The sequence below is a fragment of the Leucoraja erinacea genome, chromosome 34 (genome assembly GCF_028641065.1).
Source record: "Leucoraja erinacea ecotype New England chromosome 34, Leri_hhj_1, whole genome shotgun sequence".
Lineage (NCBI taxonomy): Eukaryota > Metazoa > Chordata > Chondrichthyes > Rajiformes > Rajidae > Leucoraja > Leucoraja erinaceus.
Window position 1 is genome coordinate 10,816,813 of NC_073410.1, and position 26,824 is coordinate 10,843,636.

The 26,824-nt window shown below is 46.3% G+C and overlaps 1 protein-coding gene across 2 annotated transcripts in view; it reads right to left on the minus strand.

Annotated features, from left to right (window-relative positions):
* Positions 1–26,824, minus strand: part of LOC129712990 (pro-neuregulin-3, membrane-bound isoform-like) — a 298,967-nt gene that overhangs the window by 82,487 nt on the left and 189,656 nt on the right. For both annotated transcript variants that reach the window (XM_055661825.1, XM_055661824.1), the window contains exon 2: positions 26,072–26,201. In XM_055661825.1, coding sequence (XP_055517800.1) covers positions 26,072–26,201 — 130 coding nt within the window. The remainder of the gene's footprint in view (positions 1–26,071; positions 26,202–26,824) is intronic.

Here is a 26,824-nt window from a genome sequence, read left to right on the forward strand (position 1 = left end):
TATGGAAACTGGCCCACACTGGCCAACAATGTGCCAGCTACACTAGTCCCACTTGCCTGTGTTTGGTCTATATCCCTCCAAACTTATCCTTTCCATGCACCTGTCCAACTGTCTCTTAAACAAAGGGATAGTCCCAGCCTCAACTGCGTCCTCTGGTAGCTTGTTGCATACACCCATCACCTCTTGTGTGAAAAAGTTATCCCTCAGATTCCTATTAAATCTTTTCCCCTTAATATTGAGCCTATATCCTCTGGTCCTCGATTCTCCTACTCTGGGTAAGAGACTCTGTGCATCTACCCGATCTATTCCTCTCATGATTTTGTACACTTCAAAAAGATCCACCCTCATCCTCCTGCGCTCCATGGAAGAGAGACCCAGTCTACTCAACCTCTCCCGATAGCTCACACCCTCTAGTCCTGGCAACATCCTCGTAGATTTTTTTCTGAATCCTTTCATGCTTGACAATATCTTCCCTATAATATGGTGCCCAGAACTGAACACAATATTCTAAATGCAGTCTCACCAAGGCCTTACACAACTGCAACATGAGCTCACAACTTCTATACTCAATAATCTGAATGATGAAGGCCAAAATGTCAAAAGCCTTTTTGACCACCTTATCCACCTGCGACTCAACCTTCAAGGAACCATGCACCTGTACTCCTAGATGTACAAGCACACACAGGTCTCATTGCATCTCCCCTTTTCCTAATCTGACGCCATTCAGACACAAAACGCTGGAGTAACTCAGTGGGACAGACAGCATCTCTGGGAGAAGAAATGGGTGATGGTTTGGGTCGAGACCCTTCTTCGACCTGCAATGTCACCCATTCCTTCTCTCCAGAGATGCTGCCTGTCCCACTGAGTTACTCCAACATTTTGTGTCTGCCTTCGATTTAAACCAGCATCTGCAGTTCTTTCCTACACCATTCAGATAATAATCTGTCTTCCTGTTCTTGCCACCAAAGTGGATACTCTCATATTTATTCACATAATACTGCATCTGCCCACTCACCCAACCTATCCAAGTCACCCTGCAGCCCATAGCATCCTCTTCGCAGCTCACACTGCCACCCAGCTTTGTGTCATCCGCAAACTTGGAGATTTAATTCCCTCATCTGAATCTTAATATATATATTGTAAATAACTGGGGTCCCAACACTGAGCCTTGCGGCACCCCACTCGTCACTGCCAGCCATTCTGAAAAATCCCATTAATTCCTACTCTTTGCTTACTTTCTGCCAACCAGATCTGTATCCATGTCAATGCCCTACCCCCAATACCATGTGCTCTCATTTTGCACACACATCTCTAATTGCCATGCAAGCCAAAACCATCATGTCAGCCAACTTGCCCAACTATCAATCAATTTTGACAAACTGACATTCCCACCTCTGTTTGCCATCATTTACAACAATTTAATTCCATGAATCAGAGCAAATGGATGCAGTCAGACGGAGAACAGTGCAAACTCCACACAGACAGCACTAGAGGTCAGGACCAAACTCAGTTGCTGGAACTGACTCCTCAGAAAAGTTTGCATAGTGAAACTGCATTCAATAGTCCCCAAGAAATGTCAATATTGGCGAGGACCTGATGTGGAAGAATAACGCTGACATCTCACATGGAAAGAGTGTGTAGCTGAGATGGATGGATGGGATGGTCATTAGTCCTGGATTTAGATTGTCTGTTTCTAGCCAACGGAAGATGTATGTGTCATCTGTTGACACTTCTGTAAGAAAATTCTGCAATTTATGACAGGGTTTATGGTTAGAATTTAAGGCAGAATGAGAAATATACAGGATAAATAAGAAGGGGAGAGGAACACACACACACACACACACACACACACACACACACACACACACACACACACACACACACACACACACACACACACACACACACACACACACACACACACACACACACACACACACACACACACACACACACACACACACACACACACACACACACACACACACACACACACACACACACACACACACACACACACACACACACACACACACAACCATATACGCAATGACACACATAAACACACACAGATGCTCACACACACACTGACCCATACCAACACACACACAGACACACACACACCTGCACTGACACACATAGCCACACACATGCACATAGATGCACAGACACACAGAAACTTACATAGACACACTCAGATTCACACACAGTGACACACATAGGTGCACACTATGCACAGACACACAGAAACATACACACACATGTGCACACACACACACACACTGACATACATAGATGCACACTGAGACACGTACAGACACAGACACACATGGACAGACATATTCACACTTATATACACACAGCTGGCACACACAGACACACACACACACATCTACTCAGACAGCCAAACACACCCAGGGAGATAATATGAAATACATAAGATCATAAGTGATAGGAGCAGAATTAGGTCATTCGGCCCAACAAGTCTACTCTGCCATTCAATCTCCCTACTAACCCCATTCTCCTGCCTTCTCCCCACAACCTCTGACACCCCAACTAATAAGAAGACTGTTGAGAGGGGCTATAGCGAGAAACTCAAACAAGAAACGATGCTGGAGGGTCTATGGAGGGAAGAGCATGGTGGGTTGAGACCCTGCATCGGGCCAGACAGAGTGTGTGAGAGTCTGTGTGATGAACTGAATGAAGTGCGGGGTGGGCAGAGCGATGTAGGGGGGATACTGATAGAACGATGCATGTCTGGAGCAGAGGCACTGACGGAGTGCTGAGTTTGTCGAGGACTGTGAGTGAAATGGGCGATATGGCGGACGGAAGCTGAAGGAGGTTGTAAATGGTGTACGGGAACGGAAATGAGGCACCACTCCCTCAGACATGGTCATTATGTTGCAGGTGAACAGGAGAGACTTCTGGAGAGACAGGAATAACTTATCCCTCTGCCTGAATAAAACAGAGTCATTCACCAGCGTCCACAATGCCCTGTGCAGGGCCTAACCATGTTAACGCAGCCACTGCAGTGAAAAACAAATCAGTGGTGTTGTGGCACCAGAAGAGAACACAACTGCAGGTAGCCTGTACCACGCACTGTAACACTGATACACCCCACACTGTAATACTGATACACCCCACACTGTAACACTGATACACCCCACACTGTAACACTGATACACCCCACACTGTAACACTGATACACCCCACACTGTAACACTGATACACCCCACACTGTAATACTGATACACCCCACACTGTAACACTGATACACCCCACACTGTAACACTGATACACCCCACACTGTAACACTGTAACACTGATACACCCCACACTGTAACACTGATACACCCCACACTGTAACACTGATACACCCCACACTGTAACACTGATACACCCCACACTGTAACACTGATACACCCCACACTGTAACACTGTAACACTGATACACCCCACACTGTAACACTGATACACCCCACACTGTAACACTGATACACCCCACACTGTAACACTGATACACCCCACACTGTAATACTGATACACCCCACACTGTAATACTGATACACACCACACTGTAATACTGATACACCCCACAGTGTAACACTGTAACACTGATATACCCCACACTGTAACACTGATACACCCCACACTGTAACACTGATACACCCCACACTGTAACACTGATACACCCCACACTGTAACACTGATACACCCCACACTGTAACACTGATACACCCCACACTGTAACACTGATACACCCCACACTGTAACACTGATACACCCCACACTGTAACACTGTAACACTGATATACCCCACACTGTAACACTGTAATACTGATAAGCCCCTCACTGTAACAGTGTAACACTGATAAACCCCACACTGTAACACTGATACACCCCACACTGTAACACTGTAACACTGATAAACCCCACACTGTAACACTGATACACCCCACACTGTAACACTGTAATACTGATAAACCTCTCACTGTAACACTGTAACACTGATACACCCCACACTGTAACACTGTAACACTGATACATTCTCACTGTAATATTTACGTTTGGACTCACTTCCACTCCGTGCACACTGTCCCCTTCTCTATGTATCCTTGCTTATGTTGACCATTTCCCCAACATCCCATCCCACCCTTCTTCCCACCGCTGTGGGGAGTCAAGATGGATCCTTTACACTTACAGTTTTCCACCAACATCATCACGCAAAAACATAGAACTAGTGTGAGCGTGTGTTCGAAGGTCGGCGTACACTCGGTGGGCTGGAGGGCCTGTTTCCATGCTGCATCGCTCAACTAAGTTAACCTCTAAACTGTTGACGTAATGTGTCGGAAGGAAATGCAGATGCTGGTTTAAACCGAAGATGGACACAAAAAGCTGCAGTAACTCAGCGGGTCAGGCAGCATTTCTGGAGAGAAGGGGTAGGTGACGTTTTGGGTCGAGTCCCTTCTTCAAGCGCCAAGAGTGTTTTATTGTCATGTCCCAGATAGAACAATGAAATTCTTACTTCCGGCAGCACAACAGAATATGTAAACATAGTACACTGCAGCAATAAAATAAACAAACAAAAAAGTATATACGTACATATACATGCATACATATACACACATATACATGCATACATATACACACATATACATGCATACATATACACACATATACATGCATACATATACACACATATACATATACATATACACATATACATGCATACATATACACACATATACATGCATACATATACACACATATACATGCATACATATACACACATATACATGCATACATATACACACATATACATGCATACATATACACACATATACATGCATACATATACATGCATACATATACACACATATACATGCATACATATACACACATATACATGCATACATATACACACATATATATTCTTCAGACCCCTTCATTAGTCTGAGTGTTACAGTGAGGGTGTATCACCTATTCTGTTTCTCCTGAGATGCTGGCTGACATGCTGAGTTACTCCAGCTTTTTGTTTCTAAACTATGTACTCTTGCCCATAACATCCATATTCTATGAAACATACTTAAATTTTGCTGCGGGCAATCTGCTGGGGAAACTTAGTGGGTAAAGGAATAGTTGATGTTTCAGGCCAAGACCTAGCTTCAGGCCGGGATGAGAGTTTCAACCATTCCTTTCCTTTCACCGATGCTGCGCGACCCGCTGAGTTCCTCCAGCAGATTGTATGGTGCAGCAGATTCCAGCATCTGCAGTCTCTTGAGTCTCCTTAAATGCTGCGATTGGGCTCGGGAAAGCTGGCATGCAATTGATTCTGAGACACTGGCGGCATAGTTTAAAAGAGATAATTTTTCTTTTACTGATCTGAGGACTGTGCTAAAGAGACCGCATCTCCACAGATTGAGGGGCTACATGGTCAGATTTTGCCTGCAGCAAGAATCGCCTGTCCATTCCCTTCACAGTTGCTGCCTGAGCCGCCGAGTTCCTCCAGCGCTTTATGTTTTGCACCTGCAGTTCCCTGTGGCACTGAATCCTCAAGCTGGGTTTGCAATGTCCAAGCCATGGGCAGCACTGTGGCGCAGCAGCAGAGTTGCTGCCTTACAGCGTCGGTTCGATCCTGACTGTACGGAGTTTGAATGTTCTCCCCATGACCTGCGTGTGTTTTCTAAGGGATCTCTGGTTTCCTCACACAGTCCAAAGACGTAGAGGTTTATAGATTAATTGGCTTCGGTAAAATTGTAAATTGTCCCTAGTATGTAGGATAGTGTTAATGTGCGGGGATCACTGGTCAGCGTGGACTCAGTGGGTCGAAGGGCCTGTTTCCACGTTGTATCTCGAAACTAAACTAAACTAAACACTATAAGATTGACATCGTCTCTAGAGACGACTTTTAAGGCTGTCAAAATCATTCCATCATTTGTATTTACCAACTAATGTTCAATCTTTCAGAAAATGCTAAATAATGCAGTTATATTCTAATCTGCTTCTCACTGGCTCCACATGTATTCTCCACATATATTCCCAGGAGAATCCATCAGTTCACAGTTGTGCTGACTCTTTTTAAAGTGTTGTGCGTTCTACAATCAATTAGTGACCAGGTCACTTGCCAGCTCTGATTTACTTACTTGTTAATCCTTTTACAATAATCTATTGCTCAACTTTTCTTTCCATTCTGCTGCCAAACTCAGATCATTTTAATGCACTTTTGCCTAGTCACTGTGGGAAAGTGTACTCAATGGGAGTGTGTACACTGTGGGAAAGCGTACACAGGAGTGCGTACATTGTGGGAATGTGTGCACTGTGGGAGTGTGTATACTGTACGAATGTGTACACTGTAGGAGTGTGTACAAAGGAGTGTGTACACTATGTGAATGTGTACACAGGAATGTGTATACAGGTGTGCATACTGTAGGACTGTGTACACCAGGGAGGAGTACACTGTGGGAGTGAATACACAGGAGTGTGTACACTGTGTGTGTGTGTACATGGGAGCGTGTACACTATGTGAGTATGTATACAGGAGTATGGACACTGTGAGAGTGTGTACACGGGAGTGTATATACTATGTGAGTGTGCATACAGGAGTGTGTACACAGTGTGAGTGTGCATACAGGAGTGTGTACACTGTGTGAGTGCGTACACGGGAGTGTCTACACTGTGTGAGTGCGTACACGGGAGTGTGTACACTGTGTGAGTGTGTACATGACAGTGTGTACACTGTGTGAGTGTGTACACAACAGTGTGTGCACAGCAGCTCTGGGTGCTCCAACTGCTGAACCTCCAGGCAGTAAAACAACTGAATTCTACAGTTGGCAGAAGGGGCCTTGGTTGGTGGGCATGAAAAGAAGATGCCACGATGCATATCATATGAATTCTTGTTTCATTCGACCCCCACTGACCTGTTGTGTTCAAGTTAAATGAAAGTCCCATCAAATATTTACGCTTATTTTACACCAGGAATGCAGCAGAAACCTGCTCATCTCCCGAGCAATATCCATCCCAAAGCCAACACCACTCCCAGAAACAGAAAAATACAGAAATACTCAGCGACCCACACTGTATTTGCAGAGGGAAAACCAGGCAAACTGACTTTTTATCAGCTGGTCCACTTCACTAAACTGGTTCAGTTTACATATATTCATTGTGCGATACTGCACGGATATAGGAACTGCAGTCTACTGACCACCAAAATCACACCCTTAACCGCTCCATATTCCAATCTGAGCTTCCCACCTGCGTTAAGAAGACCACTATCATCCCGGTGCCAAAGATGCAATAATGTAACGTGCCTTAATTAGGCCATTCGGCCCATCAGGTCTACTCCACCATCCAATCATGGCTGATGTATCTCTCCCTCCTAACCCCATTCTCCTGCCTTCTGCCCAGATGCATCACAGCTCAGTTTGGCAACAGTTTTGCTCAAGTCTGCAAGAAATTGCAAAGAATTGTGAAGGCAGCCCGTTCCGTTACAGAAAACCAGCCTCCAACCCACCAACTCCATCTACACTTCACACTGCCTCAGGACAGCAGCCCTCACAAAGAAGGGCCTCTCATACCCTGGTCATTCTCTCCTTCCCGCCTCTCCCCTTGAGCAGAAAGTACAAAAGCATGCAAACACAGAGCTCCAGATTCAAGAACAGCTTTGCCACCCTGAGTAAACTCTGTACGAATCACTCATGTGCCAAGCGCAAATTACCAATCTTCCAACCTACTTTGTTGCAGTCTTGCACTTTCTCTGCACCTGCAACACAACCTCTTGTTAATTCTCTCCTTTGCACCCGATGTGCTAATGTGCCTGGATACCACACAAAATAAACCTTGTCGCTTGGTTTGCTACATGTGAACATGATAAATCAATAGCAATTGACTCTAATCCTGCACTAATCCCATTAACTTCACTTTATTCCCATTAACTCCTCCCGAAGTTTACCATTCCAACCACACAGATTTCCAGCACCTGCAGTTTTATTTGATTTAACCACGTGCTGTGATCGACACATTTTCCTCCTGCTGTGTTTGAAAACTTGATATGCACAACGTCACTCCCATCTTTTCAACAATGCAGCGATCCAAAATGGTTCCTGGTGCCCAAATGCTGTGAAAGGCAGTGCAGAATTTAGAGCCTTTAATCTTCCTTTCTTGCACGGTTTTTCGGTGGACTGGAATTAAAGAGACTGCAGTGCCCACTGACACTTTGCCTCAACGTCTAGATGCCACAAGCTTCGGCAACAGTGAGGCAGTGCAATTTATATCTGAGGAAGGATGTGCTGGCTCTGGAGAGGGTCCAGAAGATGTTTGCAAGAACGATCTCAGGAATGAGTGGGTTAACCTATGGCGAGCGTTTGGCGGCGCATGCCAGAAGACTGGTTAACAAAGTAAAGCTCGCGATCAGAGGGACAGTGGGAACGAGGGCTAAAGAAAATGTCCCAAGGAAGAAAGTAATGAGTAGAGCCTTTATTTGGAAAGTGAACCAAATGTCACACACGTGACCAGATGGCATCACATGAAGTAATACATTAAAAAAAATTATTGTAACACCACCAGATACTACAGTTGAAGATTATGTGCCTGAAGCAAATGGATAAAATAGTTTATTTAAATGTTGTTTCCTGCCTCATTCTCTTTGTTGTGGTATCTTATTCATTGCTATTTTCCTACCTACAGAACTATAATGCACGTCCAGCTTTTTAAAATTCACGGAGTTTGCACGATAAAACGGAGTTATGAAAAAAATGCTTCTGTGTGAGGCCACACACACGTGACCGGCATATTTGACCTCTGACCCTGAACAAACATTGTCAGCGTAAAACAAAAATTTCACTTGATAAACTTCAAAAAACATATGAATCAGAAATACAGTGAAAAAAAAACAATCTACCTGCATTGCTTTCAGAAAAATCGAAGAGATGTATTCCACAATTTTTCATCTTTTTGGTCACACACGTGACTAAGAATGGGCCAGTGGTGGTGATAAACATTTGCTTTTCAGACTGTGGCTGCTCAGCACTTTGACTCCCCCTCCCATTCCCACACTGATTTTCTGTCCTGGGCCTCCTCCGTTGTCAGAGTGAGGCCCAGCACAAATTGGAGGAACAGCACCTCATATTTCGCTTGGGCAGCTTATACTTTATCTCTGTTTAAGAAGGAACTGCAGATGCTGGAAAATCGAAGGTACACAAAAATGCTGGAGAAACTCAGCGGGTGCAGCAGCTTCTACGGAGTGAAGGAAATAGGCAACGTTTCCGGCCAAAACCCAGGGGTTTCGGCCCGAAACGTTGCCTATTTCCTTCGCTCCATAGATGCTGCTGCACCCGCTGAGTTTCTCCAGCATTTTTGTGTACCTACACTTTACCCTCTCCTAGCTAACAATGATCTATTCTACATTTGCCTTGATCTGCACCCCTATAGACGTCACATTCTACACATTACACTTCCTTATCTCTGTAGCTCCCCCTCCCCTGACTCTCAGTCTGAAGAAGGGTCTTGACCCAAAAGGTTGCCCATTCCTTCTCTCCAGAGATGCTGCCTGACCCGCTGAATTACGCCAGTATTTTGTGTCCTGCTTTTCAGACTGGATCGGGCCCTGTGATTTTTTTTCAGGAATCGCTGAGAGCAATGGAGAGGAGTGGAGGAGAGGAGAGGAGAGAGAGAGTAAACACAGAGAAACGAGGAGGGAATGAGGCAACAGGGAGAAAGGAAAGGAAATGTTTGCCAGCTCAAGCACTTAGCGCAGAGAATATATTGACAAATTATAGCTGATTGGAGCATCATCGTGAAATAGCTATTATCATCAGTCATAGGAGGAGATGGAATGATACCAAAAGCATTTCAAGAAATGAAGACCGAATGTGTTGAGTTTGACTGAAACATTTCATTGATCACAACTCTGTGAACGTTCCAGTTTTAAAACAGTGATTGAAAACATAGAGCTGGGAATTACTGACTGGTTAGCCATAAATCATGCAGAGAATGTTCTCAAAGCAGACACTTCAGGTGATATCTCAGGAGCAAAGGCATCATGTCCACATCAGGAAGCCTTCCACAGCACACAGCACAGTCTGACAACCTTGCTGGGAATTTTCGAAGGACGTCGCTCAACAGGTGGACTTGGGGATTGCAACAGTTGCCAGGTAATTGGAGAAGCCACAGAAAGCAACGACTTGTAACACAAAAACCAAACACAACATAATCTGACAGCTCACCACATCATGTGGAGAGAGTGAGAGACGGGAGCGAAGAGAAGAAACTTGCACGTCTTTGGGATGTGGAGTACCCAGAGAAAATCCAGTCGGTCAAAAGGTCATCACTGATAGGAACAGAATTAGGCCATTCGGCCCATCAATGCCATTCAACCATGGTTGATCTATCTCTTCCTCCTAACCCCATTCTCCTGCCTTCTGCATCACAGATGCATCACAGCTCATTCTCCCCATAATGCCTGGTGAAATTTAGGATCGAAATATGTCTTGTCCATCGGTCCTGATGCAGGGTATCAAACCAAATAATTGACAATTGCTGTCCTTTCCCCTCCACCCCCCAATGGTGGCAGACAATGGCATGGTGGCGCAGTGGTAGAGTTGCTGCCTTACAGTGCCAGGGACCCGGGTTAGATCTTGACTCCAGGTGCTGTCTGTACGGAGTTTGTACGTTTCTCCGTGACCACGTGGGTTTTCTCTGGGTGCTCCGGTTTCCTCTCACACACCAATGACATGCAGGTTTGTCGGTTAATTGGCTTTGGTGAAGTTGTAAATTGGCTGGCAACACACACGCTTTCAACATGAGAATCAGTGAACGTGAGAAATTCTGTGATCAACAAAAATGTAAAAACGCATATCAACTGCAAGGGCCGCGGGTGTTGGAGAGCCGGGGCTGAAGGAGGGATGGAAGCAGAAGCAGCGGCGGGGACATGCGGACGGAGAGCCGGGGCAGGCAAGTGTTTGCCGGGCTGGCGAGTGTTTGCCGGGCTGGCGAGTGTTTGCCGGGCTGGCCAGTGTTTGCCGGGCTGGCCAGTGTTTGCCGGGCTGGCCAGTGTTTGCCGGGCTGGCGAGTGTTTGCCGGGCTGGCGAGTGTTTGCCGGGCTGGCGAGTGTTTGCCGGGCTGGCCAGTGTTTGCCGGGCTGGCCAGTGTTTGCCGGGCTGGCCAGTGTTTGCCGGGCTGGCCAGTGTTTGCCGGGCTGGCGAGTGTTTGCCGGGCTGGCGAGTGTTTGCCGGGCTGGCCAGTGTTTGCCGGGCTGGCGAGTGTTTGCCGGGCTGGCGAGTGTTTGCCGGGCTGGCCAGTGTTTGCCGGGCTGGCCAGTGTTTGCCGGGCTGGCCAGTGTTTGCCGGGCTGGCCAGTGTTTGCCGGGCTGGCGAGTGTTTGCCGGGCTGGCCAGTGTTTGCCGGGCTGGCGAGTCACTCGCAGCAGCTCAATGCCAGAGACCCGGTTCGATCCTAACGACGGGCGCTATCTGTACGGAGTTTGTATGTTCTCCCTGTGACTGCATGGGCAGTTCTTGGGTGCTCCGGTTTCCCCCCACACTCCAAACATGTACAGAATTGTAGAATTCGGTAAAACTGTAAATCGTCCCAAGTATGTTGGATAGTGCAAGTGTTTTGGGGATCGCTGGTCGACGCGGACTCCGTGGGCAATGTATCTCTAAACTGAAACTAAAAACTGAAGGGAAGGTTGCTAAAAGCCCTGTCCCACTTTCCTGAGTTACTCACGAACTCTCCTGAGTTTTCCCCCTTGACTCAAACTCAGGGAATGTCGGGTAATGTCCGTAGGAGTCCGTAGGAGTCCGCATATGTTTTGTAGTGGCTTGTAATGCCAGCTGTAGGAACTCGGGGCATCAGGTAAGTTGGGGCGTTTTTTCAATGTTGAAAAATGTCCACGAGTTAAAAAAATAGCCCTGAGTACCTACGAACGGCTATTACCGTAATTCTCCAAGTTCAAATCAAGGGGAAAACTCGGGAAAGTTTGTGAATAACTCGGAAAAGTGGGACAGGGCTTTAATTTGCCGATAATGCAAAGGTGGGTTGGAAAATAAGTTTTAGAAGAGGGCATAAAAACCCTTGATGTGTAAAGATCTGACAAATCGAGTACAATGTGGGACAATATGAACTGGCTCATACTGTCTGGGAAAACATAAAGGCAGCAGGAAGTCTAAGTGATGAGAGATTGCAGGGCTATGAGATGGAGTAGGATCTGGATATCCTGGTGCATGACGCACAAAATATCAGCATGTGGGTAATACATGCGATTAGGAAAGCTAACTGAATATTTTCATTTATTGCAAAGGGAATTGAATACAAAAGTAGGTTGCACTAATATAAAAGATATTGTGAGACGACATCTGAAGTACTATATATAGAGCTGGTCTCCTTATATCATGAACGATGTTAGCAGCACAGCAAAGGCTGGCATGTAGAACGGGTACATAGTCGTATGGCCATGCTGGATCTGTGTCTGCTGGAGTTCAGAAGAACGAAAGGTGGCCAATTGAAAGTACATATGTTTCCCAGGGGTGTTGGCAGGTTAGATGTGGTGAGGAAACTAAATGTCACTGTTTTAAAGAAAGATGCAGCGGTTTCTCCCCAGAGGGGGGGGGGGGGGGGGGGGGGGGGGGGGGGGTGGAGAGGGTTGGGGAACTTTCACCCTCCAGCGTGGTGGAAGCAGAGAGTTGGAAGAATTTTTCAGGGGAGGTAGACAGATATTTAACCAGCAAGGTGGCAACCAGTTAATGGGGAATGCAAACTTGAGCTTACGATCATACGAGATATGATATCACGGTGGCGCAGCGGTAGAGTTGCTGCCTTACAGCGCCAGAGACCCAGCTTTGATCCTACGACCATGAGTGCTGTCTGTGACCGCGTGGGTTTTCTGCAGGTGCTCCAGTTTCCTCCTACACCACAGGCGTGTAGGCTTGCAGGTTAATTGGCATCTGAAAATTGTCCCTAGTGCCTTTCTCTCTTACTTCCTATCTTTAAAAAAAAACTAGCAGAATCAATCCACAATTGATGACATTAATAATGTACGACTGATATACATGAAATGTTTATAATATGTGTTTGATTCTAATTTAAAAAAAAAAAAAAAATATTTTTTTTAATTAAAAAAAATTGTCCCTAGTGTGTAGGACAGGTTTAGTGTGTGGGTGATCATTGGTCAGCTTTGACTCAGTGGGCTGAAGGACCTGTGCCCCATCATGAGTCGTACTAATCAAGAATCTATCTATCCCTGCCTTCAAAATATCTATTGACAGCCTCCACAACCTTCTGTGGCAAAGAATTCCACAGATTCACCACCCCCTGACTAAAGAAATTCCTCCTCAACTCCTTCTTAAAGGAACGTCCTTTAATTCTGAGCCTATGACCTCTAGTCCTAGACTCTCCCATAAGTGGAAACATCCTCTCCATATCTACTCTATCCAAGCCTTTCACTATTCGATTAGTTTCAATGAGGTCCCTCCTTATCATTCTGAACTCCAGCGATTACAGGCCCAGTGCCGTCAAACGCTCATCATATGTTAGCCCACTCAATCCTGGGATCGTTCTTGTAAACCTCCTCTGCACACTCCCCAGAGCCAGCACATCCTTTCTCAGATATGGTGCCCCAAAATTGCTAGTAGTTCTCCAAATGTGGCTTGACCAGCGCTTTTTAGCGCGTCAGTGTTCCATCCCTGGTTTTGTATCCTGGCCATCTTGAAATAAATGCAAGCATTTCGTGGCTGATCTGTCTTTCCCTCTCAACCCTACTCTCCTGCCTTCTCCCCCTAACCCCTGACGCCCGTACTAATCAATAATTTCTTGTGCTCTTACACTTCCAAATGCCTCCGTCAGCTCACGCCGAATGAGGGGGAAACGTCCAGCGGCCGGATTGCACAGGATTTAGCTTTATAAATGATTCATTTTACAAAGCACTCTCTCCACATAGTCCCCTGCAAACTTCCGTTTAAGATGATATTATAAAATTCATTCCACTGTTGGGAGGGAGCTTATTCATTTAAAAAATAACCTAGGCAGGATTTATTTGTTGCATTCATTACTATGTGGAATAAGGTCTGGTAATTCGGCTGCTGCATGAAAAGTTCAACTAAAACCCTCCGTCTGATTCAATTAAAGGATATTTTCAAACTGAACTCTGTATCATTTTATCACTTAGCCATTTGAAAAATTATTTTTGTCTGTTAACAAATAGGCAGAAAATTATTCAGAGCTTCAAAGATGATAAAATGCAAAGGCATGTTTAGCCTTCTCCAGAGACAAGGCAGTGGTCAGCTAATCTAGGGATTGTTATTTTTATGGATGTTGTGCAGTCGCAATATTAACGGCAGGTTTAACCATTACTAGAGCACCACGCACTGGGATGCCATGTTAGAATGGAACTTTCTTTGGTGGAAGTCGGAAAATGGACACCACATTGTGGAGTAACCCTCAGGGGGTCAGGCAGCATCTCTGGAGAAAAGGAAAAGGTGACTTTTCGGGACGAGACCCTTCATCGGACTGAGAGTCCGATGAAGGGTCTCCCAGACTCTCAGTCCGATTAAGGGTCTTGACCCGAAACATCGCCTATGGAGTTGAGTGAATTGATGGAGGAACATGGGGGGGAATTAAAGGGGCAGAGAGGGAAGGTCGGTGGATGCCAATGGTTTGAGACTTGGCAACTGAGGGCATGGCCGGCTGGTGGTGAAGGGATTACATTTGGAGAAGAGCATGTTTTATAATTAGAGGAGTAGGCAGATTTTAGCGAAGTGAGCTGTGGTATCTTTCAGATTTGGTACTAAACTCAAACCAGTAAGTGTCAGTGTAGTTAAGGGCCTGTGCTACTTTCACGACCTAATGCACGACCTCTGCCGAGTTTGCCCTTGACTCATACTCGCAGCATGGTCGTCACGAGGTCATAGGAGGTCGTAGGTAGGTCGTAGATAGGTTGTGATGCTAGTCGTAGGTACTCGTGGCATCAAGTAGGTCGGGGCGTTTTTCTAGCCTGATGAAAAATGTCCACGAGTAAAAAAGGTCGTGAATTAGGTCGTGAAAGTGGGACAGGCCCTTAAATCCCTCATATTTGACCTCAGCCCACCTCGATCCCTGACCTTTGATCTCTGACCTGCTTATTCCAAACGTTGGTCTCTGCCTGATTTCACCTGATTGAATTGACTCTTGACTCTTGATCCATTCCTTAAACTCGACTGGCAATTATTATGCTTGATTCTAAGCATTGGGCATTCAGTCCCCGACAAGCTGGGGTCGACCCAAGTCAATTAGCTTCACGCAACAGACAGTCAGCAATTCGGGAGGTGGGAAGTTCAGGAAAGATTTGCTTCTGGGTGAGCTAAGAATCATTGTGGGAACTCAAGCCCTGGAGCAAGGTGGAAGAGTCAACATTCAACACCTGCAATAAGGCACCAAGGCTCTAACCTCAGACAGTAATGGTCAAGGCTTCGCTAAAAATACGCACTCTCCTTCCCAGAACAGATGCCATGAAGCACTTGCACCATCGGCGATGTCTTGGCCAGTCTGTGCATCTTCTGCAGCATCAGCCCAGAGGCGAAGGGACACAGGAACAGAAGGAGTGCATTCTGAATTAAAGGGCGATCTTTCAGGAAGGAGACGAGGAGAAATTTCTTCAGTCAGAGGGTGGTGAATCTGTGGATTTCTTTGTCGCTGAAGGCTGTGCAGGCCAAGTCAATGGATATTTTTAAGGCCAAGATAGATAGATTCTCGATTAGTACAGGTGTCAGAGGTTATGGGTAGAAGGCAGGGACTTGGGGTTAGGAGGGGGAGATAGATCAGCCATGATTGAATGCGGAGTCGATGTGATGGGCCGAATGGCCTAATTCTACTCCTATTCTTTATCTAACTCAACTCAATCAGGGCCGATCTAAATCTTAACTTTCAGAAAGTCATAGTCATACAGCATGGAAACAGGCCAACTTGTCCATGCCGACCAACATGCCCCATCTATACGAGTCCCACCAGCCTGCGTTTGGCCCATATCCCTCTAAACATATCCTACCCATGTACATGTCCAATTGTTTGTTAAACTTTGTGATAGTACCTGCCTGAACTCCTGCAGCTCCTTCTCTACACTTATCACCCTTTGTGTAAAAAGTTGCCCCTCAGGTTCCTATTAAATCTTCACCCTCTCACCTCAACTTTATTGACCTTTATCAGCTGTTGTGCCCTTTCCCTCGAGAAATCTGAGAACCTCCATTTCAGAATTTTCACTAGATCCCTTATTTAGTGTAGTTTAGAAATACAGTGTGGAATCAGGCCCTTTGGCCCATCGAGTGCACACCGACCAGTGATCCCCGCACATTAACACCATGGATCGCTGTAAGGCAGCGGTAGAGCTGCTGCCTTACTGTGAATGCAGCGCCGGAGACCCGGGTTCGATCCTGACTACGGGTGCTGTCTGTGCGGAGTCTGTACGTTCTGCCCGTGACCTGCATGGGTTTTCTCCGAGATCTTCGGTTTCCTCCCACACTCCAAAGACGTTCAGGTACGCAGGTTAATTGACTTGGTTCATGTAAAAAAAAAATTGTCCCTAGTGGGTACAGGATAGTGTTAATGTGCGGGGATCGCTGGGCGGTGCGGACCTGGTGGTCCGAAAGGGCCTGTTTCAGCGCTGTATCTCGAAACTCAACTAAACTACACTAGGGACAATTTGTATATTTATGCCTTATGTTTCCAATGGGTTCCTGATTTCCAAGATCCATTGATTAAAGAAAGACCATCCTGGCCTGAGCCCACCAGAACCACTTACAATTGGAATGCTGCATACGACTTTCTGTCAATTCTGCTAACTATAACCTCCCTTTAGTTCAGTTTAGTTTACAGATACAGCGTGGAAACGGGCCGTTCTGCCCACCAGGTCCGTGCCGACCAGCGATCCCCACACACTAACACAAACCTACACACACTAGGGACAATTTACAATTTTAACAAGCCAATTAACCTGCAAACCTCTATGTCTTGGGAGAGTTTTAATCTCCACTCTGTGTTTTAATGTTTTGGCCCAGCTTTGCTTTTCATTCAGACCATGTCTGCTGAATTCACAATTTCTGATCTCCATCAGGTCAGCTGCAATAACATCACAGGCTTTTGAAAATTCATGTCTATTACCCATCTCCTTTCCTTCTGTGGCCCCTTCAGATATTCACTGCTGATGAAGCTTGACGTTTCCTTTTGGACTATCTGCTTGCTGCTACTCTCCAGATGATTTTTTCATTACATTTGAATAAAGCTTTCATAAACGTTCCTATCACAGACCCTGGAGTTGCTGCACTGGTTTGCTCTGTCCTAGTTCTGACAGTTGTCCATCTGACCTATGGCATTATTTTATGGAACATAGACTATAGAACAGTACAGCAAAAGGAACAGGCCCTATGGCCAATGATGCCTGTTCTGAACATGGTCAATTAATCCCTTCTGCCTGCACGGGATCCATATCCCTCCATTTGCAACATACGTATGTGACTATCTAAAAGCCTTTTAAAAATCATTAACGTACCTGTTTCCACAACCACAGCTGGCAGCATGCTTCAGGCACTTCACGCTCTCTGTGAAAAAACTTCCTCCTTTAAATTTCCCCATTTTCACCTTAAAGCTACGACCTCCAGTCATAGTGATACAGCGTGGAAATAGGCCCTTCGGCCCAACTTGTCCACACCGACCAACATGTCCCATCTACACTAGTCCCACCTGGTTGCGTTTGGCCCATATCCCTCTAATCCTATTCTGTTCCTGTGTCTGTCTAAATGTTTCTTAAAGTCTTTGACATGTTAAACCCTGGGAAAAAAAGATTCTGACAATCTACCCTACCTTATTTTATAAATGATGAGAGGCATGTCAGGTCTCCCCCTAGATTCTGAAGCTGCAGAGAAAACAGCACAACCCTACAGCAGCTAATACCATCTAATCCAGGGGCTGTCAAAAGATGCAGAAAGAGATAGATCGTTACTTTCACTGTTGTAACTCCACAAATTTCTGTGTTGTCTACAAACTTATTAACCAAGGCATCCACATTAATGTTCAAGTCAGAGATCACAAACAACAGAGGATCCACCACTGATCCCTGCAGAACACAACTGGTCACGGACATCTATTAGTAAACCATTTCTGAAACCAAACTACCAATGCACTGAGAATCCCATGCATCTGAATAGACAATAAACAGTGACAATAGGTGCAGGGGCGCTGTCCTGTGCATGGCTGCCCAGCCAGCAGCTGTCCGGCTGTTCATCTCTTTTCTTTAATTTTTAGTTAGTTAAAGTGTTTTTGTTCTGGAGTTCTAGACTTTTTTTATGTGGGAGGTGGGGGGGAAGGGGGAAGAGGGAAATTATCTTTCAGGGTCCCTACCTGGTCGGAGAGGCGGCTTTTCACCGGGCTGCAGTTTCGACCCGTCCTCACGGAAAGACCCTACCAGCGGGCCTGGAGTGGCGTTTCCTGTAGGGGACCGCCCAGAACCACGGCTTCGGCAGCGGCACGGCGCTGGAGCGCTATCGCGGAGCGGAGCGGGCGATGCCTTGCCCGGGTCGCCGCGCTGGAGCTCCGGTGAGCTGAAGACCGCCGAGAAAAACATCGCGGACCTGCGGGACTGTGGAGCGGCCGGCGCTGTACTTTGCATCGGGAGCCTGGGATCTCTCGATGAGATCGCCAGTAGTGGAGCTCCATCCGGCGCGGCCTTGTTGGCTTCGGAAGCCGCGGCCTCCAGTACGTAAGCGGCCGTTCCAGGTGTCCCAAGCCGCTGTGAGGATTCTCCCGATGCCGGAGCAACATCACCCGGCGAGAACGGCCTGGAACATCTGGTCTCCGTGGAGGCAACTGTGGAGGCCTCAATAGGCCCGACTATGGGTGAACTGGGGATGGGGACTGGACATTGGGCCTTCCCTCATAATGGGAACCATTGTGGGGGGATGTTCTTTATGTTTAAAACTCTTATTAATGTTATGTCTGTATTCTTTCTTTATGTGCTGCGTGGCAAGAAGCATTTCACTACACCTAGGTGCATGTGACCAATAAAATAACCTTTGAACCTTCGAACCTTTTGAGTAGGCCATTCGGCCCTTCGAGCCAGCACCGCCATTCAATGTGATCATGGCTGATCATCCACAATCAGTACCTCGTTCCTGCTTTCTCCCCATATCCCCTGACTCAGCTATCTTTAAGAGCCCTATCTGGCTCTCTCTTGAAAGTATCCAGAGAACCAGCCCCCACCACCCAGATGGTCTGAGCTATGTCCACGATTCTCTGCAATTTCTTGTGGTCTTATTCCCAAATTAAGCAGCTAAGCCACCGGGAGATCAGGTTGATGAGCACAAACTGAGCGGAGGTGGTGGGCGAAGAGATCGCCAAGCCTGCGCATGGTCTCACCGATGTAGAGAAGTTGACACCTGGAACAGCGGATGAAGTAGGTGAGGTTGGAGGAGGTGCAGGTGAACCTCTGCCTCACCTGGAAAGACTGATTGGGTCCTTGGATGGAGTCAAGGGGGGAGGTAAAGTGACACATGTAGCATTTCCTGCGGTTGCATGGGAACATGCCAGGAGAAGGGGTGATTTGGGTAGGAAGGGAATTGACCAGGGAGTTATGGAGGGAACTGTCTCTGTGGAAAGCAGAAAGGGGAAGAGATGGGAAGATGTGACGCCTGTGGTAGGATCCCGTTGGAGGTGGCAAAAATGTCGAAGGATTAAATGTTGTGATTGGACTTTGCTGGCTATACCTTGCACTAAACATTATTCCCTTATCATGTATCTATACACCGTAAATGGCTCGATTGTAATCATGTATTGTTTTTCCACTCACCTGATGGCAAACACACCAATAGCTTTTTACTGTACCTCAACACACATGACAATAAACTAAACTGAACGGATCTCCCTAGTTATCGTCTTAATGTGGATATAAAATGCCTTGGGATTCTCTTGAATTTGACTTGCCAATGAAGTTTCACGTCCCAATCTGGCCCACATAAATCCTTGTCAAAGAACCTATATGTGAGTAATTGTGCCTCTGTTATCTTTTCCCAAAATTGTTTTAATATGCACAGACATAATCTACCTAGACATGCAGGCTTATTTTACCAATTAATGTCCTTTCTGCAACTATTTATAACCTATCCTTACGTGATTACTTCTTCTAACTGCTAATCCACTAAAATGCCAACAAAATATCGTTCTTTTAATATTTTTGTTATTTAGTAGAGTTCTTGGGGACATTTTTCTGAGGCACTCTTAGTTTGTTCGTTAGTTTAGTTTATTGTCACATATACCAAGGTACCGAAATATAACAAATATACCGAAGAGTTTTTTGTTGTTGCGTGCTATCCATTTGTATCCATTTGGCAGAAGGACTATACATGATTACAATCGAACCGTCCACAGTGTACAGATATAGGATGAAGCAAATAACATTCAGTGCAAGATAAAGTCCAGTAAGGACTGCTCTCCAGTTGATGATAGTATGGTTTAGTTACCCGATAACAGCTCGGAAGAAACTGTCCCTGAATCTGGAGGAATGCGTTTTCTCACTTCTGTACCTATTTCCTGATGGGAGAGGGGAGAAGAGGGAGTGTCCGGTGTGAGACTGGTCCTTGATCATGCAGCGGGTTTGCCGAGGCAGCGTGAAGTGTAGATGGAATCACTGGAAGGGAGCTTGGCTTGCATGATAGACAATAGACAATAGGTGCAGGAGTAGGCCATTCGGCCCTTCGAGCCAGCACCACCATCCAATGTGATCATGGCTGATCATCCCCAATCAGTACACCATTCCTGCCAGAACAAGAGGTCACAGTTTAAGGATAATGGGGAAATCTTTTAGGACTGGGATGAGAAAAACATTTTTTACACAGAGAGTGGTGAATCTCTGGAATTCTCTGCCACAGAATGTAGTTGAGGCCAGTTCATTGGCTATATTTAAGAGGGAGTTAGATGTGGTCCTTGTGGTTAAAAGGATCAGGGGGTATGGAGAGAAGGCAGGTACAGGATACTGAGTTGGATGATCGGCCATGATCATATTGTATGGCGGTGCAGGCTCGAAGGGCCGAATGGCCTACTCCAGCACCTATTTTTAATGTTTCTATGTTTCTCCCAATATCCCCTGATTCCGCTAAGAGCCCTATCTGGCTCTCTCTTGAAAGTATCCAGGGAACCGGCCTCCACCACCTAGATGGTCTGGGCTACGTCCAGAACTCTCTGCAATTTCTTGCGGTCTTATTTCCAAATTAAGCAGTGAAGCATGCCGATAAAATGTCTTCCCCGGCGCATGTGCAGAACTCGGTGAGATCCTTTTCTCTTTTCTTTGCATCTGTCAAAAGCTTGAATTTTGCTTTTAAATTCTTTGATTTGTTCGTTGAACTCTTTATCTCCCTTTCCAATTTCTCTTTTGGCTGCAATCCTAACCCCTACATAATGCTTGTGAGTCCTTTATTCCAGCTTATTGGCAGGGTTTATTTCTCCTGATCTCTGCAGATAACGATATAAGTACTTTCCATTTCCCATTGTGTTGTTTGCCAATAAAAAAAAAACATAAGTTCCATTCTGCATCATGCCCTGATCATTATTGTCGAGATGCTCCTTTATGGCTAATTCTTTTCCTTTCGAATTACCAGCAATATTAGAGATTTCATGCTTGCTGGTCTTTTTATGAGCTATGCATGAGGGGAATCTTGTAAAACCATTAAGTCCCATTCCCTCTTCCTCCTTCCACTCTATCTCCATGCAAATTTATTCTAGATAGTTGAAACCTTCCAAAAGGAGAAGTCTCCATTGCTTATCTTTATTCTCTGTTGCCCTATTTTCGTAGATTTGCTTCTAAATGATTCCTTGATTTCTCCCTCCTCAGCATCATTTGCAGTTGATCCCAACGAATGACAACAACTAGTCTTCATCCCAAGCCGTGAGTATTCTGTTTCCAAACTAAATGTTAGTTATATCCTGGTTAGACTATTTTCCATTGGAACAGCTCCCTGGCCTTCTTCCACCACTGTTTAGAAAATGTTTTATCACCTCTCATATCTAATTAGCCCACTCTCTATATGGGCTGTGATGACACTGAGGCACCAGTGCACTGGGGGAGGGAGTTTGCTGCCGTTCTGAGATTACTGCATCGTTGCAGGGGCAGTTCTGGGGATGCTGCATTGTCACTGGGGCAGATGTGAGAGAGGGATGCACTGTTGCAGGGGCAGTTCTGAGTGGCAATTGTGGACAGAGTCAGTGTAATGCCCCTGTCCCACTTAGGAAACCTGAACGGAAACCTCTGGGGACTTTGCGCCCCACCCAAGGTTTCCGTGCGGTTTCCGTGCGGTTCCCGGAGGTTCTTGTCAGTCTCCCTACCTGCTTCCACTACCTGCAACCTCCGGCAACCACCTGCAACCTCCGGGAACCGCACGGAAACCTTGGGTGGGGCGCAGAGTCTCCAGAGGTTTCCGTCCAGGTTTCCTAAGTGGGACAGGGGCATAAGGATCAAGGTCAGTGTAGGGAAACGTGTACAAGATCAGTATGGGGTAGAGTGGACATGGTCAGTGTGGGGAACAGGCTAAGTGCGGGGGAGAGTTCACGGGGCCAGTGTGGGCTCGTGACCAGAGAGTCCGTGATGGGTAGAATGTACAGGGTTAGCGTGCACAGCCTGGCTACCTGAGGCAAGGTGGGTGACGTTAGCAGGGGCTGTATATTTACTGCAGGCAAACCTCCCTCAGTTCTAAGGTTCTTTCATCCAGTTGTCTTTGTGTATGTTCTGTCGTGCTGCATTCTACACAGACAATGAATATTCAGCAGGTTTATTTCAGAGGCCCATTTATCTAGTTGCAGGAGTTATGACCTAGAATTTAAATGGAGTTTTGTGTTTGGTGCGGATCAGATTCTCCAGGGTTTAATTACAAAGCTCAGAGCTCCAGACACCACACACATCCAGCTGTCTCCAGCCTCACCAAAGAACCTGTGTCCTTGATTTAACTCTTGATCTATGCAAAACTCCAAGCTGATGTCGGTCCCTAATGAGATATCACGAGCTGACTTGTGCCGTGCTCCAAGTTCATGGGCCCGGCCATTAAGTCCTCTTGCGTGCAGAGTTAAAGGAGCCCAGCATCTCAGCTCACGTTTGCACCCTACACTCTGAGACAGATTTATTGCTGTTATCCCAGCTGGGTAGGGAGGCGTGGTGGTGCAGCGGTAGAGTTTCTGCCTTACAGCGCCAGAGACCCAGGTTCGATCCCGACTACGGGTGCTGTCTGTACGGAGTTTGTACATCCTCCCCTTGACCTACATGGGTTTTCTCTTGAGATCTTCAGTTTCGTTCCACACCCCAACCACATACACATTTGTAGGTTAATTGGAATGATATGAATGTAAATTGGCCGTAGTGTGTGAAGGATATTGTTAATGTGCGGGGATCACTGGTCAGTGCCGTTTCGGTGGGCCGAAGGGCCTGTTTCTGCATTGAATCTCTAAAACTAAAACTACTCAATTAGGGATGGTGCAGTGGCACAGCGGGTAGAGCCACAACCTCACAGCACCAGAGACATGGGTTCAATCCTGACCTCGGGTGCTGCTCATGTGGAGATTGCAAGTTCTCCCTGTGACCGCGTGGGTTTCCTCCAGGTACTCCGGTTTCCTCCCACGTCCCAAACATGTGCAGGCTTGTAGTTTAATTAGCCTCTAGTTAGTAGTGAGTGGATGAAAACGTGGAATAACAGAACTGGTGTGAATGTGTGATTATTGGTGAAGTTGGTGGGCTGAAGGGCCTGTTTCAATGCTGTTTCTCCATATATACACCCACACACTGTATATATATACATACATACACACACTGAACATTTTTTCTTGTATACTATATTGTTTACAGTGTACTATGTTTACATATCCTGTTGTGCTGCTGTAAGTAAGAATTTCATTGTTCTATCTGGGACAAATGACAATAAAACACTCTCGATTCTTGAAGTCTGGCCACAAAAATGACAAGTAATGGCCTTCACCAACAGGTCCAGTTTTAACCGCCAACTCCTGGGATTCAACAGCATTCCCATCACCAGGTCCGGCAACATTAACACCAGAGAAACCTCACAGAACTATAAACAGTGGACTGTCTTGGTTGCACTGCGGGACTGGGCTTCTTTGCATTGGGGTCATTAATTATGAGTATCGGGGTTATTAATTCATTATTTTTGATTGTTTATGATATGTATTAATACGTATTGTGTTTACAGGCCTGTATTGCTGCCACAAGTGAGAATTTCATTGTTCCATTGTTGTCCCCCGGGACACAAAGGTGGCCGGGCGAGGGGAGGAGAGGAGAGGAGAGGCATGTCGGTCCGCGGGACATCGAACGCGCGGGCCAACCGGACTTTGGACTTTGAATAACTGCGCCAAAAATGGCGGCACCCGCAGGTGTAATATATGCAAAATGAATGTCACTGTGCAGTTGCCTATGTGACCAATAAAACAACATTGACTATTGACCGGTGTACAGACGACAATTTAACTCTCTTAACTCTTGACTGATCACAAAATCAACTGGACCAGCGTAATTAAAATGATGCAAGAGCACGTCGGGGGTTAAGTGACTCACCTCCTGATACCCCAAAGTTGAGAAGCACAAGTCAGAGGTTATGTTGGAATCTGCTTCACTTGCTTTATCGAGAGTAGATCCATCAGCAGTTATGAAGCTTGACACCATCGAGGACAAAGTAGCCCATCCACACCCATCCCCCCCACCCCAGCCAATTGATGGAATGCAGTGACGGAAGAGTGTACTGTTCACAAATGTCACTGCTGTTCCTTGCCTTGATCTCCTGGTAGCACCTCCAATCCCCACAACTTCTACCAGCAAGAATGTCCAAGGCAGCAGGTGGATGGGAGGACCACCATCCTATGTTCTGCTCCATCCCGACTTGGAAATCATGTATGACTGGTTAGTATGCAACAAAAGCTTTTCACTGTGCCTTAAGTCTCACATGACAGGTACACATGGCAATAAAGGGCCTGTCCCACTTTCACGACCTAATTCACAACCTTTTTTACTCGTGGACATTTTTCATCAGGCTAGAAAAACGCCCCGACCTACTTGATGCCACGAGTACCTACGACTAGCATCACATCCTGCTACGACCTACCTATGACCTCCTACGACCTCGTGATGATCATGCTGCGAGGATGAGTCAAGGGCAAATTCGGCAGAGGTCGTGAATTAGGTTGTGAAAGTGGGACACGCCCTTTAATAAACTAGACTCGACTAGATAAACTGGTCTAGAAATATATTGTCAGGTCTTCACTGCAACTGGGCCTACAGGCTGGAATCCACTGCACCTTCTGGGAACACCTTCTCCCTGACTACAGCCGTTCAAGAAAGCAGCTTTGAAGAAAGGACATTTAGGGGTGGGTAACATACACTGGCCTTTCCAGCCACACCCACATCCCACAAGTAAACTATTAAAAAATCTTTTGTCATGGATCTGTGGATGAAACAATCCATTGCAGGCAAATTGTCGTGCTTAACATTGGAGGGAAGAGGGTTCCCCGATCTGGAATCCAGAACCAGGAATCACAGATTCAAAATCATGGGTCGGACCTGAAATTAGAAGAAATGTCTTCCCCTATGAGTCGATGAAGCTACGAACTGTGGAGGCTCAGGGACTGAGTCTGCCTAAGACGGAGATTGATTAATTTTGGAGGTATTAATCGATAGGTTTGTGCAGGGAAGTGCGATTAAGGTAACCAGTCAGCTATTGAAGGCTGGAATTGACTATGAGGGTTGAGTAGATGATTCTTGCTTCTATTTCTTATGCTCTTTAGTTGAGCTGAGCTCTGATCCTTGCAAGCCCTTCAATTACAACCACTTAGTAAAAAACAGCCGAGATAACTGTGGTCCAGTAAACACTACACCATGAACACACCGCCTTCCCATTCTAATCTCTGCTAGTTAAACTAGATAGGAGAACACACCAGTGGCTGAACTGGATGGTCCATGATCAGTTGCAATACACTCCACACCAAGGGTTGAAGGACTGTGTTGTTGTCAGTAGCAGACTGGGTCATGAGGAGGCTGACAGTCTCTCAGGCTTGGGGGCAGCACACACACCTACCGGCAGTGTTTGTTATTCCCATTGATGGTCTCGATGATGAAGCACTCTCCCTCGTTCAGGCAGTAGGCGAGGTCCTTGTCCGCGCACGGCTTAAAGTGCTCCGACCTCTCTGTGGTGTCGGTGGTGGTAGCTGCGGACATAGAGAGAGGCAGGGTCAGTGACTGGATCCCAACGTCCCACACAGGGGCACACACTCACACACACTCTCTCACTCCATCTCGGCAGATGTGGCAATAGCAAACAGGCGGCACGGTGGCGCAGCGTTAGAGTTGCTGCCTTACAGTGCTAGAGACCAGGGTTCAATCCTGACTACGGGTGCTTGTCTCCAGTGAGTTTGCATGTTCTCCCCGTGACCTGCGTGCGATTTCTCTGGGATCTCTGGTTTCCTCCCACACTCGAAAGACGTGCATATTTGCAGGTCAATTGGTGTGGTATAATTGTAAATTGTCTTTAGTGTGTGTAGGATAGCATGAGTGTGCGGGGATCGCTGGTCGGCAGGGACTCAGTGGGCCGAAGGGTCTGCTTCCGCACTGTATCTCTTAAAACTAAACCATTGCCATTCCCAATAAAATACCATGTATAGGGTCATATATATGCACAGGGTCAGATGTGGTAATAGCCCTGTCCCACAGTACGAGTTCATTCCAAGAGCTCTCCCGAGTTTAAAAAAAATCAAACTCGTGGTAAGCACGGAGAATGAACGTAACGGGTACGTCGGAGCTCGGGGACGTCTCTTAGCGCTAACGGCAGGTA